This window comes from Drosophila subpulchrella, chromosome 3L, assembly GCF_014743375.2.
Source record: "Drosophila subpulchrella strain 33 F10 #4 breed RU33 chromosome 3L, RU_Dsub_v1.1 Primary Assembly, whole genome shotgun sequence".
In the NCBI taxonomy this organism is placed as follows: domain Eukaryota; kingdom Metazoa; phylum Arthropoda; class Insecta; order Diptera; family Drosophilidae; genus Drosophila; species Drosophila subpulchrella.
Genome location: NC_050612.1, coordinates 15,355,598 through 15,372,422, shown reverse-complemented (window position 1 = coordinate 15,372,422; position 16,825 = coordinate 15,355,598). Strand labels below are relative to the sequence as shown.

The following is a 16,825-nucleotide window of genomic DNA, read 5'->3' as shown; positions in this document are numbered from 1 at the left end:
CGCCAATGACTGGTTGAGGAACTGGGTTCAATTGTTGTTAATGTCCTGTTCGTCCTGTGCTCGGCTTCCCCACAGGAGGCTCTCTTCGATTTTATCTGCGCATGTTCTTGTTTCGTTCAGTTTTTACCCCCGCGTGTTGATTTTTGGCATTTGTGGTGGATTTACCTTTCGGAGTTTAAGGGGCGTGCTTATTGTGGGCGTTTTGAGTTCGGAAAAAGCAGTTTAAGGCAGTTTTAAGCAGTGTAAACCAGTTTCTGAGAATAAGCTATATATCCCTATCATTTTGCGAAATGTATCTCTAAGATACAAAAGTTTTTACAATTTCTGTATAAAAAATAATTACAATTAATAAAAATATTAATAAAGTAATGTTTGTTCATTTTAATTAAAAATATTTTCAACCCCTAATTATATATGTGAGTCTTTCTAAAAGCTTTAAAATTCTTTATACATTTTAAAAAGGTTAAAATGTTTTTTCTAATTCTAATAGAGTTTATCAAATATTTGAGGCTACGTTATATGGGTATATTTTAAACTACAGATCATCCGCCTGACATATGTAATTAGCCTTCATGACCGACTCAGAAAGGCTCATTTTGCCGCCGTGCAGAAAGACGAAACAGGAATTGTTCATGCAGTTATGAAATATATTAGCCGGAAGCTCTATGAATTTGGCTGGCTGGCCAGTGGAAACTGATGTAAAGGTGTTATTATTATCCTGAATTTGGATGCCCAGCCAGTAGGAATCTTGACTATTTAGCTTGGCTTTGACGAGGTCAAACTCTTCTTGACTTTGGAAGGATGCTAAATATCCTCCCATTTGAAGGCAAATGTTCGCAGAGGTATTCCAATCCTGAAGATTATTCTTCCCGATAAAAAACTGTCTGGAATTGATTGCCTCGAACTTGCCGACTGCCACATTCGATTTTACATCCTCTGGCACTTCCGGTGAAAATTTAACGTCAGCTAGGAGTTTCTGTATTGCTAATAGTTGGGTTTCCATTCGACCCAGCCTCTCCTGGGTTTTATCCCACTGCCGCTGCATTTTGATATTGTGATCGTAGACAGGATGAAGCAGAGAAGAACAAAAGGGTCCACATTGCACTGGCGCATTCTCCAAAAGACACACTGAACCAGCACTCTGCTCGTGCTGTGAAGCAGCTGTGAAAAACCCCGAAAATATTAAAAGATATCCGAACAAATAATATCTGCTTGACTTTTGCATTTTTATGCCGAACCGCCTCGGTCGAAATCTTTAAGCGAACTAATTTTAAAATGTTCTCGACTGACCGTCGAGAATGGTTCAAGGCATTTGATTAGCGCTTTGGATAACTTCCGTTTCCACATTCTTTGTCAGCAGTTTCCTTATATATACATATTCCCATAAAATATATTTATTTTTTCAGTACCACTAAGCGATTCTCGTTATCTTTTTGGCTTATGATATATGTTACTCGATATCATAACTCCTTAATTCCATGCAAATGGTAATAAACACTTTTAAATTATTTTCAGTAAAGAACATTAAAAGTGCCTTGTTAATCATCTATTTTGTATTCTGTAAGATAAAACCATTATTTTCAACATATCTACTCACAAAACAATTAAATGATAAGAAATGTGATATTATTAAGAAATGTGATATTATTAAGAAATGTGATATTATTATTTTAGTTTTTAAAATTGTTGCCACCACCTTCTCCCCCTTTTTTCTCCTAATTATACCCGTTACTCGTAGAGTAAAAGGGTATACTAGATTCGTCGGAAAGTATGTAACAGGCAGAAGGAAGCGTTTCCGACCCCATAAAGTATATATATTCTTGATCAGGATCACTAGCCGAGTCGATCTAGCCATGTCCGTCTGTCCGTCTGTCCGTCTGTCCGTCTGTCCGTCTGTCCGTCTGTCCGGATGAACGCTGAGATCTTGGAAACTATGAGAGCTAGGCTATTGAGATTTGGCGAGCAGATTCCTGAGCTTCTTACGCAGCGCAAGTTTGTTTCAGTAGAGTGCCACGCCCACTCTAACGCCCACAAACCGCCCAAAACTGTGGCTAATAAAGATTTAGTGCTTCTATTAAAATCAGTCAATTTATTAACCCTGCGATAATTATTTCCTATGCGATTTGCATGATGTTCGATAACTTTTGTGCAGTTTTCGGGATTATGGTCGTCATGCGAGTTTTCCTCTCGACTCTTCAACTACTTGCGTATATAAAGTGTTTACCGCACACAACAACACACGCAAAAGGACAAGTGACAATTTTTACGCAAAGAACGTGACCATTTTCATGTCTACCGTTTCTCTAGCTTCGTTTTTTTCTGTCGGTGGCCTTACGTTAAAGTTGATATAAATCCAAGCCCGGAACAACAAGAAATTGTTTCGTAACTTTACATAAATAACACACTATTTTCATGTTGAAATGCAATTTTGAGAAACACTGAAAGAAAAGATATTCTATTTGTTCTTAATCGTAAGTGGTTTTAACAAATACATATTTGAATATATAAGATAATGTATAACATTAAGATGAATGTATAAAACTATTAGCGCTAAAAGCTGTATGGTAAATTCACATTTAATTATTATTAGCTATACAAATATCAACACAAAGATTCTGAAGATTATATACTATATTTAAAACTACTTCTGAAGGGATTTAAAGACTTTTGTTTTTGAAAAGAAGAAAATAATATGTTTTCTCAAACTTAAATTTATTACTTGACGGGTTAAGTCTTGAGTTATGCGAGTTGGACTTCACTAGCATTTACTATGTTTTTTTCTCTGGATAGGTATTTCGGCCAGGTCTTTTCTCCTCTGAGCACGGACTTGCTTCTCATTTCTTCTTTCACGAATGCTGTATAAAAGGGAAATTTTTATTGAAATGTCTGTTTCGAACCCATAGTTCTTACCTGTCCATGAAAAGCTTTAGGGTGCTGCGCTTAAGAACAAGCAAAACAAAATAGATAATACCAAAACAAAGATGGACTCCGAGGTTAGTGATGAAAACACTTTCGTTCATATTACAATACAAATTAATGGCACCAAAAATCCAAGTTACGCCCATGATGACAAAAATTCTCAAATATATTGCATAACTATGTTTGAAAATGGAACCAAAGAAACAAGATGGAACGTTATATATTTAAGTACCGGGTATACGTTTGGTCTTACGTTTGAGTATCGAAATTAAAGCAGGTTGTTGTGGTCTCTTTCTGTCGCTCAAACCTCTTCATTTCTCTCTTCACTTTCCAAATGTTTATGGCAGTCAGGGTAAACATGATAAAATTGAATATACTTAGGAACTGCAACCGTAATATAAGGATTTCAACCCCTAACTTGGTTTATTAATACAGTCAATCTCAAAGAGTAAATATTTTTAAGCAATTTTATCATAATCAGGACTAGAATGGAGCATAGACTAACTTCTAAGAGTAACAAGAAAGGAAGTAAACTTCGGCAAGCCGAAGCTTGTATACCCTTGCAGCTATAATTATTAAATTTAACAAGAAAGGAAGTTAACTTCGGCAAGCCAAGCTTGTATACCCTTGCAGCTATAATTATTAAATTTAAAAACACAAAAAATTGTATTCCCAATAGTATAAGATAATATGTCAAAAAACACCGAAGCTATAGTTTGTTTCATATTATTTTCCTACCAATTTTCCGATCGTTCCTATGGCAGCTATATGATATAGTCGTCCGATTTTGATAAAATTAAATTCGAAATTCAGAACTAATTAAAAAATGTAATTTCCAAGCGTTGGAGATTATATGTTGAAAAACACCGAAGCTATAATTTGTTTCATATTATTTTTTCACCAATTTTCCGATCGTTCCTACGGCAGCTATATGATATAGTCGTCCGATTTCGATAAAATTTAGTTAAAAATTCAAAACTAATTAAAAAATGTTATTTCCAAGTTTAGGAGGTTATATGCTAAAAAACACCAATGATATAATTTAAAAAAAAATTTTTCCGATTATTCCTATGGGAGCTATAAGATATAGTTGTCCAATCCGGCTGGTTATATATATAAGACTTTTCTGAAAGTTTCAGCCCGATAACTTTAAAACTGAGAGACTAGTTTGCGTAGAAACGGACGGACAGATGGACAGGCCTAGATCGACTCGTCTAGTCATGCTGATCAAGAATATATATACTTTATGGGGTCGGAAACGTCTCCTTCACTGCGTTGCAAACTTCTGACTGAAATCAATATACCCTCTGCAAGGGTATAAAAATGTAAATACGTACATTTTCCCCATTTGTTGTTGCTCTCAACTTCTGGTACAAGTTACTGTAGCACTTTCTAAACATTCTGTAAAATTACCATGTTCAAACTCCAACATGAATTTATCTAAAATAATAATCAATGCTAAAAAACCAGCATCCGGAATCCACACAAAAGCACTGTAGACCAGAAATTGATATCGGTGTTCTTCGCGCTTAACGGGCTTGAAGGTTCGCCAACAATGATAGCTAATTACACAAGGCCATGTATAGTAAGCGATTATGAAGAATGCCCCAGTGGCCTCTGTAAATATTAAAAATTTAACAACAATTTAGAAATCAGACCAAATATTCATCAAATAGCATACCCCAGTAGATCGTAAATTTCACTAACTTAAAGTATCTTAGTATACAAAAAAGATGCAACACGACCATGCTGAATAGGCAGCTTATTATGCATTTGCCAAGTGTATTTCGGAGAATCTTAACGTAAAGATAAACGGCGATGGTAAGGATGGCGCAGATCATGGAAATCATGACGACTGAAAAAACTGAAACAGAGTTAACAAGGTTGGGCAATTTATTTTGCTGTTTCCAATAATTTTTCTCTCGCGTACTCCACTTTAAATCGTACTATGAGATTTATTCACAATATCGGAGCAGTCACAATACTTAGAATAATTTAAACAATAATTATACCATAAGTGTGCACAGGCATTCTGAAAATGTGTCTTCTTAACAAAGAATCAAACTCGACTGACCAACGACTATAAAAAACTTTCCCGAGACGCCGAATTTTTTTAAAATCCACATCAGTTTAAAAAGTCAGTTATTGTTGTTCGCAGCTGGGTTTTACTGAACTCAATACACATTTAACACTGAATTCGACCCATGCCTTCGGCTCGCCATCATCAGAATAAAAAGCTAGCGATAAGAAAAGTAGTTCGAGCCCGACCAAAATCGATATTTTATTAGGAGAAAAACTCTTTAGGGAATTTGATGTGGGTTTCATTGGAATTCAACACGTCACTCAATAAATCGCCCTGATTTTTAGTTATTTTAAGTGAATGGCGTTTAAATTGTATAGGTCTAGAAAACTTGTTTTTGTTTAGTAAATTACATTTATTAGTTAAAAATATTTTCTACAAGGTGATAAATTTGTTGAATTTTTCTTGAAGAAAATATAAATTTATTAATTCTTTATTTTAATTGCAGAACATAGAATAAATTACTTAGCTTCTTGATGTAAAAATACTCGTAAACATCAAAATATAATTATACCCGTTACTAGTAGAGTAAAAGGGTATACTAGATTCGTCGGAAAGTATGTAACCCCAGGATCACTAGGCTAGTCGATATACCCATGTCCGTGTGTCCGTCTGTTCGTATGAACGCTGAGATATTGGAAACTATAAGAGCTACAATACTGGGAGTAGGCATGCAGATTCCTGAGATTCCTGCGCAGCGGAAGTTTGTTTGTTTCAGCAGGATGCCACGCCCACTCTTACGCCCGCAAACCGCCCAAAACTGTGGCTCCTACAGTTGTAATGCTACAATCAAAATTTTAACAGAAATGTATTGTTCTCATCAATACCTATCGATCTAACCAAACACGCCCACTCTAACGCCCACAAACCGCCCAAAACTGTGGCTTCAACAGTTTTGATGCTAGAGTAAAAATTTAAACTGAAATGAATTGTTCTCATCATTACCTATCGATTGACCCAAAAAAAAGTTTGCCACGCCCACTTTAACGCCCACAAACGTCAAAAAATCGTAAATATGAACGCGGATATCTCGGAAACTATCAAAGATAGAGTATTGGGATTTCAGATTTAGATTCCGTAGCCTTGTACGCAGCGCAAGTTTGTTATGCGAATATGCCACGCCCACTCTAACGCCCACAAACCGCCCAAGCCTGTGGCGCCCACAATTTTCATGCTAGATACAAAATTTTAACTGAACTGTATCGGTCTCGTCAATACCTATCGATTGACCAAAAAAAAAATTTTCCACGCCCACTCTAACGCCCATAACGCTTAAATCTGTCTACCGCCGATAGGTGGCCCATTTCAATCTCGCTTTGCTGCTTGCATATCTCCATTTCCCTTTGGTCCCTTTAGCTGAGTAACGGGTATCTGATAGTCGAGGTACTCGACTATAGCGTTCTTCCTTGTTTTTATATTATCATTCTCGTTCGTCTCTGTTCCTACACTTTTATCAAGCTCAAAAATGCAATATTTTTGAATCAAGGCGCCATGTGTTCTTCCTCTTCATGAACATGAGTCATATTTTTCCTGAGCTGGTAACATTTAAAATTTGGAAATGAAAACGTTTTTTAGTTATATTTTTTGATAAAAACAATACAAGAGAATTTACAAAATTTCATTTTTGAATTTAAAATTGAATTTTATTCCATTTTGCATTTAACTTTAATGCACAGTTAATTTATAAAAATAACTATTTGTAATATATTCTAATTTATAATAAATAATTAATTAAATAATTTTTAAAAGTCGGAAAAAATCGACAAAAACATCTTACATGTCAAAACCGTACAAATTTACAAGTAAAATAATATTTTTTTTAGTAATTGTAATTTACTTTATTTACTTGAGTATTTACTTCTCACTTTACTTTGGAAAAATGATAAGTTCCTCACTTTACTTTGGAAAAATGATAAGTTCCTCACATAGTTTTTTCACTTTTTCTTGGAGACTTTTAATTTATGAGAAATTTTAAAATATGGTTTGTGTCTATACTAATTGTTTAACTTTTTTTGTTACTTTGTAAATTGTATAAAAAGCAGTTCTGCTACAAGACTCTTCCATAAAAAAAATTTTGTTAAATGTATAAGAAGTAGTTCTGGCATAAGACCCTTCCATAAAATATGGTACAATATTTTGGTAATTGTATAAGAAGCAGTTCTGGTACAAGACTCTTTCCACAAAGAAATGTCATGTTTTCTTTAAAGGTATAAAAGCAGTTCGAGTGTTTCTATAAAAAGCTATTACAATCTTGAATTATTGTTCTGCCATATAAGAAAATTTCAGAACGTTCATTCTGCTTTTAATTGTTTTTTTGTTAGTAAACTAGTTTTAATAATTATATTTTTTTAAAGCAAACCCAAACAATTTTAAACGAAGCAGTTTTAGTATAAGACACATGCTATAAAAGTGATATATTTAAAACATTGGATTTCCCATAGTCGAAAAAGTACGTCAGAGGGCGCCACTTATTTAGAGCACAGTAAAACCTCCCTTACTTGTTTTGTTAAGTAAACACAGTTTAACACAGGGTTAAGAGTGGATTTCCACTCTTTCGTTAGACCAATTTGCAGCAGAGTCGTTGTAGTTACAGCGGATAACGCGAGGGATGATTGGCCTCTGTTGTGGGGTCCGTGGTATCTCGGATTTGGGTCTTCAGAGGGACCTCGTCTTATCAGACGCGCGTGGAAGCTGCTCGGTTGCAGACGTCTCGCACAGCTGGCAATTAATCGAGTGGTCAGGTCGGGAAAAGGACAGCCACAGCCTGCGGGAACCTGTGCTTTCACCTGTGAAAATTAATCACACTCCCAATTAGCAATCACCAGGAACCCACTGACTGGTGCGCCAGGAGCTATAATGCTGGCCACAGAGCTCAGGAGTCAGCGGAAACGATGACATGTGGGCTTTTCACACTCCGAATCGCGAAAATATATGCTCCAGCCACAAGTATACATACAGACGGAGCGAAGGCAAATCTGCTTTTAGGTCACACAAAAGGCTCTCGCAGCAGCAGGACCAGCACTAACATCAACAGGAGCAGCCAAGGAATTCCAAGAACGAACCAACAAGTAAGCCACCAAAGCCGTCCTACAATCCCTAAGCAAACAAAGCCTGTTGGCATTTTCCCCAGAAATGGCTCGATTTCAAAGATACTTTACGTTTGATTCGGTGGCTAGTATACTGGTACTTCGGCCCTATCAGCCTGATTTTAATTAAACGATGGCTATGCTTTTGGTTCTTAAATCACCTAAAGAAGTGTCTAAAAGTATGCCACAATATAATTTTTATCCAGATTAGTTCTCTAAAAAGACGTTTATTTTTCATTGCATACTTTTAGACACATTGACGTATAAGTGATTTCAACAAATAAGAAAAAACTTTAATCCCACAGTAAATAAAACGGTTAAACAACCAAATAATTCCCATTAAATGTTACCCAGCCCATATAAGTTTACATTAAACAACTCAGGCGACATAAAGCAAACACAGACGCGTGAAATTTACAGCCAAATAAATGCTTGAAAAAATGAAATATACATGATATGCAAAAATGTGGCATGTTTGCATGCATGCTTTATTTTTAAAAAGAATGTTTATCCTTGAATTTCGCAAAAAAAAGCGGTTTGGTAAAAGTTAAACATTCCTAAGTTTTGAGAAAAATGTTTAAAAATATTATCTTTAAATTGAACGAATATGCACAGAAGAGAATAGTTTTCTTTAGTCCAATTCCAAAAACATAGTGATAAATACAAGATATAAAGATTTTTATTAGGCGTTACATTTCTCAGACATAGTACCTGTGTATTCCCTGCAATTAGCTCAAGTGCCAGCTGATGAATGCACAACATAGGTATGTATATATGTATATCTAAATTTAAGAAGCTGCAGATTCTCGAGGAAGCGTGTCAAGTGCCGCACTCGACGAAGAAGAGTACTGGGGACAGAGAGCCTTGTTATCAGACTTTCGTGCGTTTTGTTTGGCTTTAATTGCGGCTTTGGCCGACGACTCTGGGCCCTTTTGAAGGAGTGTCGGCCATTCTGCTGGCCATTCTTTAAGCCCCGTCACGCGGTTGTCAGCCGCTTCAGCTATTCTCGTCGCTTTGCTGGCATTGTGCCTTGGATTTTAATTGTTCGGCACTCGCAGGCTGCACCGGCGGTCCAGGTCCTCCTCCTCGGGACTCCTCCTCCCCGGGAGTCCACCTCCTCTCCAGCAAACAGCCGTGAGCACCGCGTAGAGAACGCACGGTGACCTTCCTCGGACAACAGGTGGGGTGGTGCGGGTGTCTCCTGTTTTCCGTTGCCACGTAAAAAGTTACCATCTAGATTTATTTTTCCGGGAAAGAGTATCACAATCTAGTTATTATACTACAGACATAGAATCAAAAACTTCCCATATAATTAAAAAGTAAAGTATGAACATTGTTATAACACTCTTTAAACAAATGTTTTATTTACAAATAGATAATATTACCTATACAACAAAAATGAAAGAATCTCAAAGGCTACATATATTTAACATTTTTTACTCCAGCATTGAGCATACTTTATTAAAACATTTTTTTTTCTTTTCGTATAAAGAGCCTACCAAAAATTTAAGTTGATCGGGTAGACATTCCGTTGCACTTTTAAAACTTTCTTCCAGCTTAGCAATTTTTTCCTCTAGACTGATTATTTCGAGCTTGCATCGCCTCTTTTCATTAATATGATTGTGGATTTCAAAAGCTGCAGACTGCAGTTTCTCCTTTAATACTGAATTTTCATAGATCATGTTGGTTATAAACTTGTTATTGTGATCCAATATTTGTGAGCTTTCAAGGGCAGCAGTCTCCAGTTTCGAAACTTTTTTAATTAGAGTTGATATCTCGAGTTTGTGAACTCCCACTTTAGCCTCCATGTCGGCTTTGTACTTATTATGTTCTTCTAATTGTTTGGAACTCGCAAAGGCAGCAGACTTCAGTACAGCAATTGTTTGGTTTAAAGTTGATATCTCACTTTCTTTGGCCCTCAACTTAGACCCCATTTCTTCAGTGCATTTTTTTTTGTCTTTTAGTTCTGCGCCATTTATGGCAACTTCACTTCTTAAGATAGCCAACTCTTCCTGCAATCTTGTAATTTCATTGGTTTTCTCCTTAAGTTTTGATTCGGACTTTTGAATCTCACTTTCCTTGGCCCTCAATTTCGACCCCATTTCCACAATGCACTTCTTTTTGTCATTCAATTCTGCGCCAATTATTGCAACTTGACATTTTAAATCAGCCACCTCTTCGTTCAATCTTGTAACATCATTGGCACTCGGAATTGATTCGTGTATATCAAATTTGATTCCATTTTTGCTTATTTCGGCAATTAAAGTATAGGCATCATTTAATCTCAAGTGCGGGTTTTTCCGAATAAAGAACTCCACTAATAGTTTTTTAAGGTTTTCAATCAACACTTGTTGATCAAAGTAAGCTTCTTGGACATTCATTTCGTATTAACTATGAAATTAAATTAGGAAACCCATTATTTTGCTCATAATATTAGAGACGGTTTACTCACCAATCAATTCTACTTCGCTTCTCCCAAGGCACTAAATTAAATATAATGCATTGAGGATGTGGGTACTTTTATATAGATAAGTTTTATCAGTAATGATTGATAACCGTTACACTTGCACTGTAATATGTGCACTGGGAAGATACCGTTCTCAAAGCTCTCGACTTCAAGAGAAATAGTTTCTGAAATCTCGTTTGCAAAAGTAAGCGCTTTCTCTTTCCGAGACGAAACTCTTCTTGCTTTTAAGAGCGTTTTCTTCTTGCAATCCACCACAATCCACATTTTCACTTTGTTGTGTATTGAATTACGTTGATTTGTAAATACCTATCGAGAAATTATTTGTTTTGTGCCACTATGGATTTCTTACCCCAACGTATATCTACACAGAGAAAATTCTGACGTTCTCATCTGAGTTGAAAATGTTCTTAAAAATAGAACAACATTTTTGAAGTTGATAATATGTTGATTTGGCTTGAATCAAGTTGAATTGGCGGAACTTACTGTTTATATCTAAAAAAAAGCCTACTAGTCCAGCTATTAGTGATTACTTATCAAAAAGTTGATAAATAAGCTATATTTAACTTTTCTCTGCTCACCATATCGTTCTAATATTGAGAACATTGATACCAAAATGTACTTACACGGTTTTTAAGAACGAATGTTCTCAATTCAAGAACAATGTTTTTGGATACTTCTCTCTGTGTATGAGGTTTTAAGATAATGTAAAACGTAATATTAATTATGAAAACCTCCTCATCTCTCTTGTAGAATCCACATTAATGAGATCCGCTTGGGGACAAAGGAATTGAGGATCTGCCGCAATGCCATCCCGTCGCTCCGGTGGCGGTGGCACCACCAAAAGGAAGCACTCGCTGGGGAACCTGCGACGGGCTCATCCTGCATCCGGGGCCACGTGGAACGTGCAGGTGGTGCGGGGCAAGATGTCCTCGAAGTGCCTGTGGCACGCCTGCCGAGCGCTGATCCTCGGCCTCACCTTGATGCTCCTTGGTGCCGGAATGGCCACCTTGGGCTACTACGCGGATCACCTCTCGATGGGATCGGAGCTGCGGGGGAATGTCACGGTGCGGGTGAAGAACGACCTGAAGGGCTTCCATCTGAACAACTTCGCCTACGTGGGCCCCATTGTCATGGGATTCGGTGGATTCATAGTGGTGGCCTCCTGCGTGATGACCTTCGAGGCCCGCGACTCTGCCGCCAAGGTGGTTCCAGCCCGATTGAGAGCTGGAGGAGGGGGCAGCAACAAGAATCCCTCGCGTAGCAATCAGGGGAGCTCCGCCTCTCAACGACGAGGGATGGGTGAGTACTTTACATACATTTACTCAAAAAGAACGGATCAGCTTGATATTTTCACGTGGGCCACAAAAAGGGTGCCTAAAAGTATGCAATAAAACAAAGATGGTCGTATTTCGGAAAGACTTACACAAGAAACATTTATTGTAGCATACTTTTGAGTCAACATTTTAAAAATAATTTCCCAACCGTTGTAGTAAAACATAAATTGTATTTGTTTTTTTAATTAATAAATTTCTAATAAAAAGAAAAAATAATTACGTAAGCTAGAAATAATCGAGATCTCTCTGAACTCTAGGTGCCCAGTACCAGTCGAGCCGTTGGGACCAGCACTTCGGGGTGTTCCGCTCCTCGCCAGGCGATCCTCACCAGCAGCCGCAGACCGCCTGCATCTCGGCCACACATCCGCATCCGCACTCACATCCGCAGCAGCCCTTCGATCGCGAGGCACTCACCGCCGAACTGGTCAAGTTCTCCAGGTCACTCAGGTAAGGGCTGTGGGCTGTGCCCCCTGGGTAGATCTCGCCTCATTGGGAACATAATCAGAAAAATATATTCTTGTATATATCAAAATCCACTTATCCAATTGGCTGTTTCTCGCTCTTACCGCCCGCTTTTCGCTTTCCGACATCTGAAATCCGCATCCGCATCCCGCTTTCGCCAACTCCGCCAAATCAGTGCATCCAATCGCTTTCGTCCCCAGTGGCGCCGCCTTTCGGGGGCTGGCTCCGCTCCGGATTTGTCCGGACCTCATGCTCATGCCAATACTACCTCCACCTGCACCACCAACACCACAGACCACCAAAATCCAACCACCACAGCCACCACTAATTACTACAATTTGCTCTCACTGAACCGCCTGTCGCCGCTGGAATGGGAACTGTATTGCTCGCACCGCCGACATCGTCGTCACCACCACCGCCACTCGCACCACCACCACAAATCCTCGAGCAGCAGTGTGCGGCGGGTGCGTCAGGTGCGACAGGGGCCGGGCTCGAATCCCGGGGTAGGGGGTGGAGGAGCGGGCTCCTCCTCGTCGGCCCGCATCATTAGCAACTCCTCCAGCCTGATCCAGCGGGCCACCAGGGAGTGCTCCCTGCTCCAGCCACCGGCTGCGAGTCGGGTCTACTGGCAGGCCTCCTCCTTCGACAGCGGCAGCAATCCTCCGCCCGGTCTGGGCATCTCCTCCAGTGCCGAGAAGCGCAGCGAGCGGAACAAGCGCTCCGACACCGCCAAGAGGCACGTCCTCGCCCGGCAGAGACCCATCGAGCAGGAGGAGGCACGCGATCACAGTCGCAGTCCACTGGGACACAGGCGGTACGTTACGTTCAAGTTATGCAACTTACCTACACAGGGAAAACTCTGACGTTCTCACTTGAGTTGAAAATGTTCTTAAAAGAAGAACAACATTTTTGAAGTTGTAAATATTTATATTTTTCTCGATTCAAGTTGATTTGGCGGTAATTACATTGCATATCTCAACAAATAAACTATTAGTACAGTCAGTAGTGTATACTTATCAAAAAATTCGTTCTAATATTAAGAACATTGATACCAAAATGTATTCAGACGGTTTTTAAGAACGAATGTTCTCAATTCAAGAACTTGAATAATTCTCCCACAACACTTACTTGAAGCTGATAGCACATGTCTGCCCTGTAGCTAGAATACTCTGTAAAAATTTGGATGCTAAAGCATTACTAGTTTAAGATCATACTTGACTATAAAATTTATTTATTCCTTAAATATTCTGTATAATTCATCTTTACTTGTTTGAGATCCACCCTGATTTTTTAAATTTGAACGAGGGTTTTTATATATGCAGAAGAAGCTAAAACACCCGTTCTTATGTTCCAAGTATGGAAAGTATTTAGTACATGCAACATATATTAATGCTGATGGTAGTGACTTAAGACGAAATGAGTACTTAATGGTGGAATGATTGCAAGCTCCAGTATTACTAGTTTGCATCTGCCTTGATTATATGATCTTCAACGACAGTTTTATGTATATTTCGTGTATATTACAGGAACTCCACAATGTCGGACTCGTCGTATAGCGGCCGCTGGACGGCTCGCTGTGCATCCATCGCCAGTCGAACTTCCAGTATTGAATCTCGGCGTGTTCAAGTGGATCTCCATAGTCCCGAGGTGATGCCCAAGTCGATTCTGAGATCGCCCAAGCGCTACAGCTCCGGACCATCGGCCACGCCCTCCGTGGAGAAGGAATTTAGGTAAGAAAAAGTCGGATAGCTTTGTTGCCTCTCCAAGTTAGTCGAAGGTCGGTTTTGCCCCACCTTAAAGATAAATAAATGGAATTTTTCATTGGATTAAGACACAGTTTATATAGCTTATCCAAACAAAGAAACATATACCTTTATAACTCTTTATTCCAATGGATCATATCTGATCAAATTGATTTCCTTTGCAGAAGCCAGTTATCCGTTTGCTCGGAGCCACCGCCGCCGGTGCGTCAGCTGTCGGGACAGTCTAGCATGGAGCCGGCTGTGCCCGAGGAGAGTCTGGACCAGTCGGAGGAGCAGGAGGCCAACTCGCAGCCCAAGACGTCCTACGAGGAGATCACCGAGCTGCAGCACCACACGAGCAGCTTGCCGCCGAAGAAGGCGCGTCCTGGCTTCCTGCCCCTCGCCCGCAGCGAACAGGAGGAGGAGCCGCGGCCAGTGGTGGTGGCCAATCCGCTGTACAGGAGCAACAGTTCCCGCCAGTTCTACAGACCCAAGAAGGGAGTGCCGAACGAGCGGGATGATTCGGTCTTCTACATACGATCCATGGAGCGGGGCTTGGCTGGAAATGGGGGAGGTGGCAGTGCGGATGAGCAGATGTACGATTCCTTGAGGGTCATCAACGAGAGGAGAACCACCTTGCTGAAGGCCGACTCCCAGAGCTCGCTGGGATCGGCGGAGCGGAAGCTGAGCAGCTTCTCCCTGAAAATGCCAGAGATTACGGAGCGCGAGAACTCCATCGAGATCGAAATGGATGCGGATGAGCTGCATCCCAGTACCCCGCCTGCTCCTCCACCGCCCCCTCCTCCTCCCCCTCCTCCTCCTCCTCTGGTTAACCCACCTTCAGAGGATACTATACAGGTTCATGATCCCTAGGATCGAATGGAGCAACCCACTTTATAGCGTTTAAACAGCAGCCATCGACAATTACTTTAGCAACTCGATTGATGTTTGTATATGTATTTTTGTGCGTGTGCGTGTCGTTTATTTTTATAACCCCTAGATCGTACCTAGATAAGTGTTATATATATATGTATAATACCAGCAATTATCTCTGTGTTGCCTCGGGCATAAGCAATCAACTAACGAATCTTCAACGATGTCTATTAACTGGATTAACTGATGTTATTAACAAAAGCCTGCAGTTGCGATCGAAACAATATGGGGTTTATCTAGGTGTCTAAAAGTATGCAACAAAAATTATAAAAGAATACCTTTGGACATACCTATAAATCGTTAAAAATACATTTTGCGCTCTATAATTCCCAACTGGTTTTAGTTTGTTAAACCGTTATTACTGATTTAATTTATAAATTCTTCAATCCTTATTTTTTATACAATTAAATGGACTACTTTACCTTTACTTTATTGATTACTTTAAAACCAATAATATTATTTTGATCGCAGCTGTCGGCACTAGTCTTCCTATTGTTAGAAATCGAGTTATATCACGTTATTACTGGGCCTACACCTAAGGCCGAAAGGTTCTTATGGACGTACCGTTGTTATCAATACTATTTATCGGTTACTGTGTTAATGCCAATCTCTACTGGGATGTGTAGTCACAACGATCTAATACGAGGGCGAGGCCAACACCCTGTAAAAAGTACAATCAGCTTATAGTAAAGACTGATTAGGCAAATTGTTTTACGAAATTGGTCAACAGCGAATGGAAAACATGTCAATGAAAAGCAATCGGAACACGGATTATGTTCGATACACATAATTAGTTTTACGCTCTCAGTGTTAACCCCACATTACAAGTACCTATACGATTATATATCTGAGTGTTTATTTGTAAGCCAAGCAATTACAGCGTTTCTCGTTCCATAAGTGTTGATAATCCCTCAATAAGCCCGAAAATTCAAAATGATGGAGATAGTTATAATGGCAGGCCGAAAGGGAAGCCCTGTTGGGGAGCAGCGAATTTTGGAAAATTGTTCATTGCATGATTAATATTGCATAAATAAAACCAAACAATGTGTGTCTAAAATTAGAGGTTTTTGTTGTTCTGCTCACTGGGGGAAAATATTGGTTTTAATTTTAAATGGGTACAAGGAAAAATCTTGACAACTTTTAATTTTAGTTGTTCTTAAATGTAACTTGTATTTATAATAATATTTCTTAAAATTAATTTGTAGAAGTATCTAGAACCGATCCGTTCGAATTTCGGAGGTACTATCTTTGCCCAAGTTTCTCTCTAAGATTCCATCGACGTCAGAGTTTCCTGTACGATGGCTAGTTTCTCTTCAATTTGTTGCTGATAAATAAGTAAATTTAGGTTCTCCGAAGGTTTAATCAAGAAAAACATATACAGCACTATGATTCCGTACACAAAGTTTAAGGCTGATTTGAACATTTTATGACAAGAGCTTATAATAAACCGGAAGTTTGAATACAAATTTGTTATGCCGACGAGCTCTTATCATGTGCAAATTGTTTTCACCCTGATCCTGGTGTGGTTTATGTTAAAATTTTAAGATATAAAATTATTTTAGAATAATTGTAGTTTACAAACTTTTCGGGATATTAAATTCTAGCTCATCTTCCTAATAAATCGAATCATTTGACTTAGAATTTTAAAAGCTTCAATACAAATTGTACTGTTTCTTAAATTAATAAATTAGTTAGAAATCTCAAAAAGCCATTTAAATTCTCGCGCCCAATCTTCTTGGCGTTGCCACCTGCTGCACTGCGATGACTTGCAGGACGGTCACCCTCGCAATCGATAGCGCACG

General features: G+C 38.9%; 3 protein-coding genes across 3 annotated transcripts; 1 reads left to right on the top strand and 2 right to left on the bottom strand.

Annotated features, from left to right (window-relative positions):
• Nucleotides 1–535: 535 nt before the first annotated feature.
• LOC119555412 lies at nt 536–1,045 on the bottom strand. Its single transcript, XM_037866770.1, has one exon. The coding sequence runs from the start codon at nt 1,043–1,045 to the stop codon at nt 536–538; it is 510 nt and encodes a 169-aa protein (XP_037722698.1).
• A 6,643-nt stretch (nt 1,046–7,688) lies between these two features.
• Nucleotides 7,689–16,083, top strand: LOC119554808 (serine/arginine repetitive matrix protein 1). Its single transcript, XM_037865859.1, has 6 exons — nt 7,689–8,067; nt 11,303–11,851; nt 12,144–12,333; nt 12,800–13,162; nt 13,875–14,078; nt 14,276–16,083. Exons 2-6 carry the CDS (start codon nt 11,356–11,358, stop codon nt 14,961–14,963), a joined length of 1,941 nt encoding a protein of 646 aa, XP_037721787.1. The 5' UTR covers nt 7,689–8,067; nt 11,303–11,355; the 3' UTR covers nt 14,964–16,083.
• On the bottom strand, nt 9,507–10,643 carry LOC119554810. The gene is made up of 2 exons (XM_037865860.1): nt 10,538–10,643; nt 9,507–10,476 (listed from the first exon to the last, which is right to left on the bottom strand). The coding sequence occupies exon 2, from the start codon at nt 10,464–10,466 to the stop codon at nt 9,522–9,524; it is 945 nt and encodes a 314-aa protein (XP_037721788.1). The 5' UTR covers nt 10,467–10,476; nt 10,538–10,643; the 3' UTR covers nt 9,507–9,521.
• Nucleotides 16,084–16,825: the final 742 nt, after the last annotated feature.

Bases quoted from the DNA above. Each gene is read 5' to 3' on its own strand.
- LOC119555412 (XM_037866770.1), bottom strand. From the start codon at position 1,045: ATGCAGCGGCAGTGGGATAAAACCCAGGAGAGGCTGGGTCGAATGGAA.
- LOC119554810 (XM_037865860.1), bottom strand. From the start codon at position 10,466: ATGAATGTCCAAGAAGCTTACTTTGATCAACAAGTGTTGATTGAAAAC.
- LOC119554808 (XM_037865859.1), top strand. From the start codon at position 11,356: ATGCCATCCCGTCGCTCCGGTGGCGGTGGCACCACCAAAAGGAAGCAC. The intron at 11,852-12,143 runs GTGAGTACTTTA...TCTGAACTCTAG, and splicing joins CTCTCAACGACGAGGGATGG to GTGCCCAGTACCAGTCGAGC. The intron at 13,163-13,874 runs GTACGTTACGTT...TGTATATTACAG, and splicing joins AGTCCACTGGGACACAGGCG to GAACTCCACAATGTCGGACT.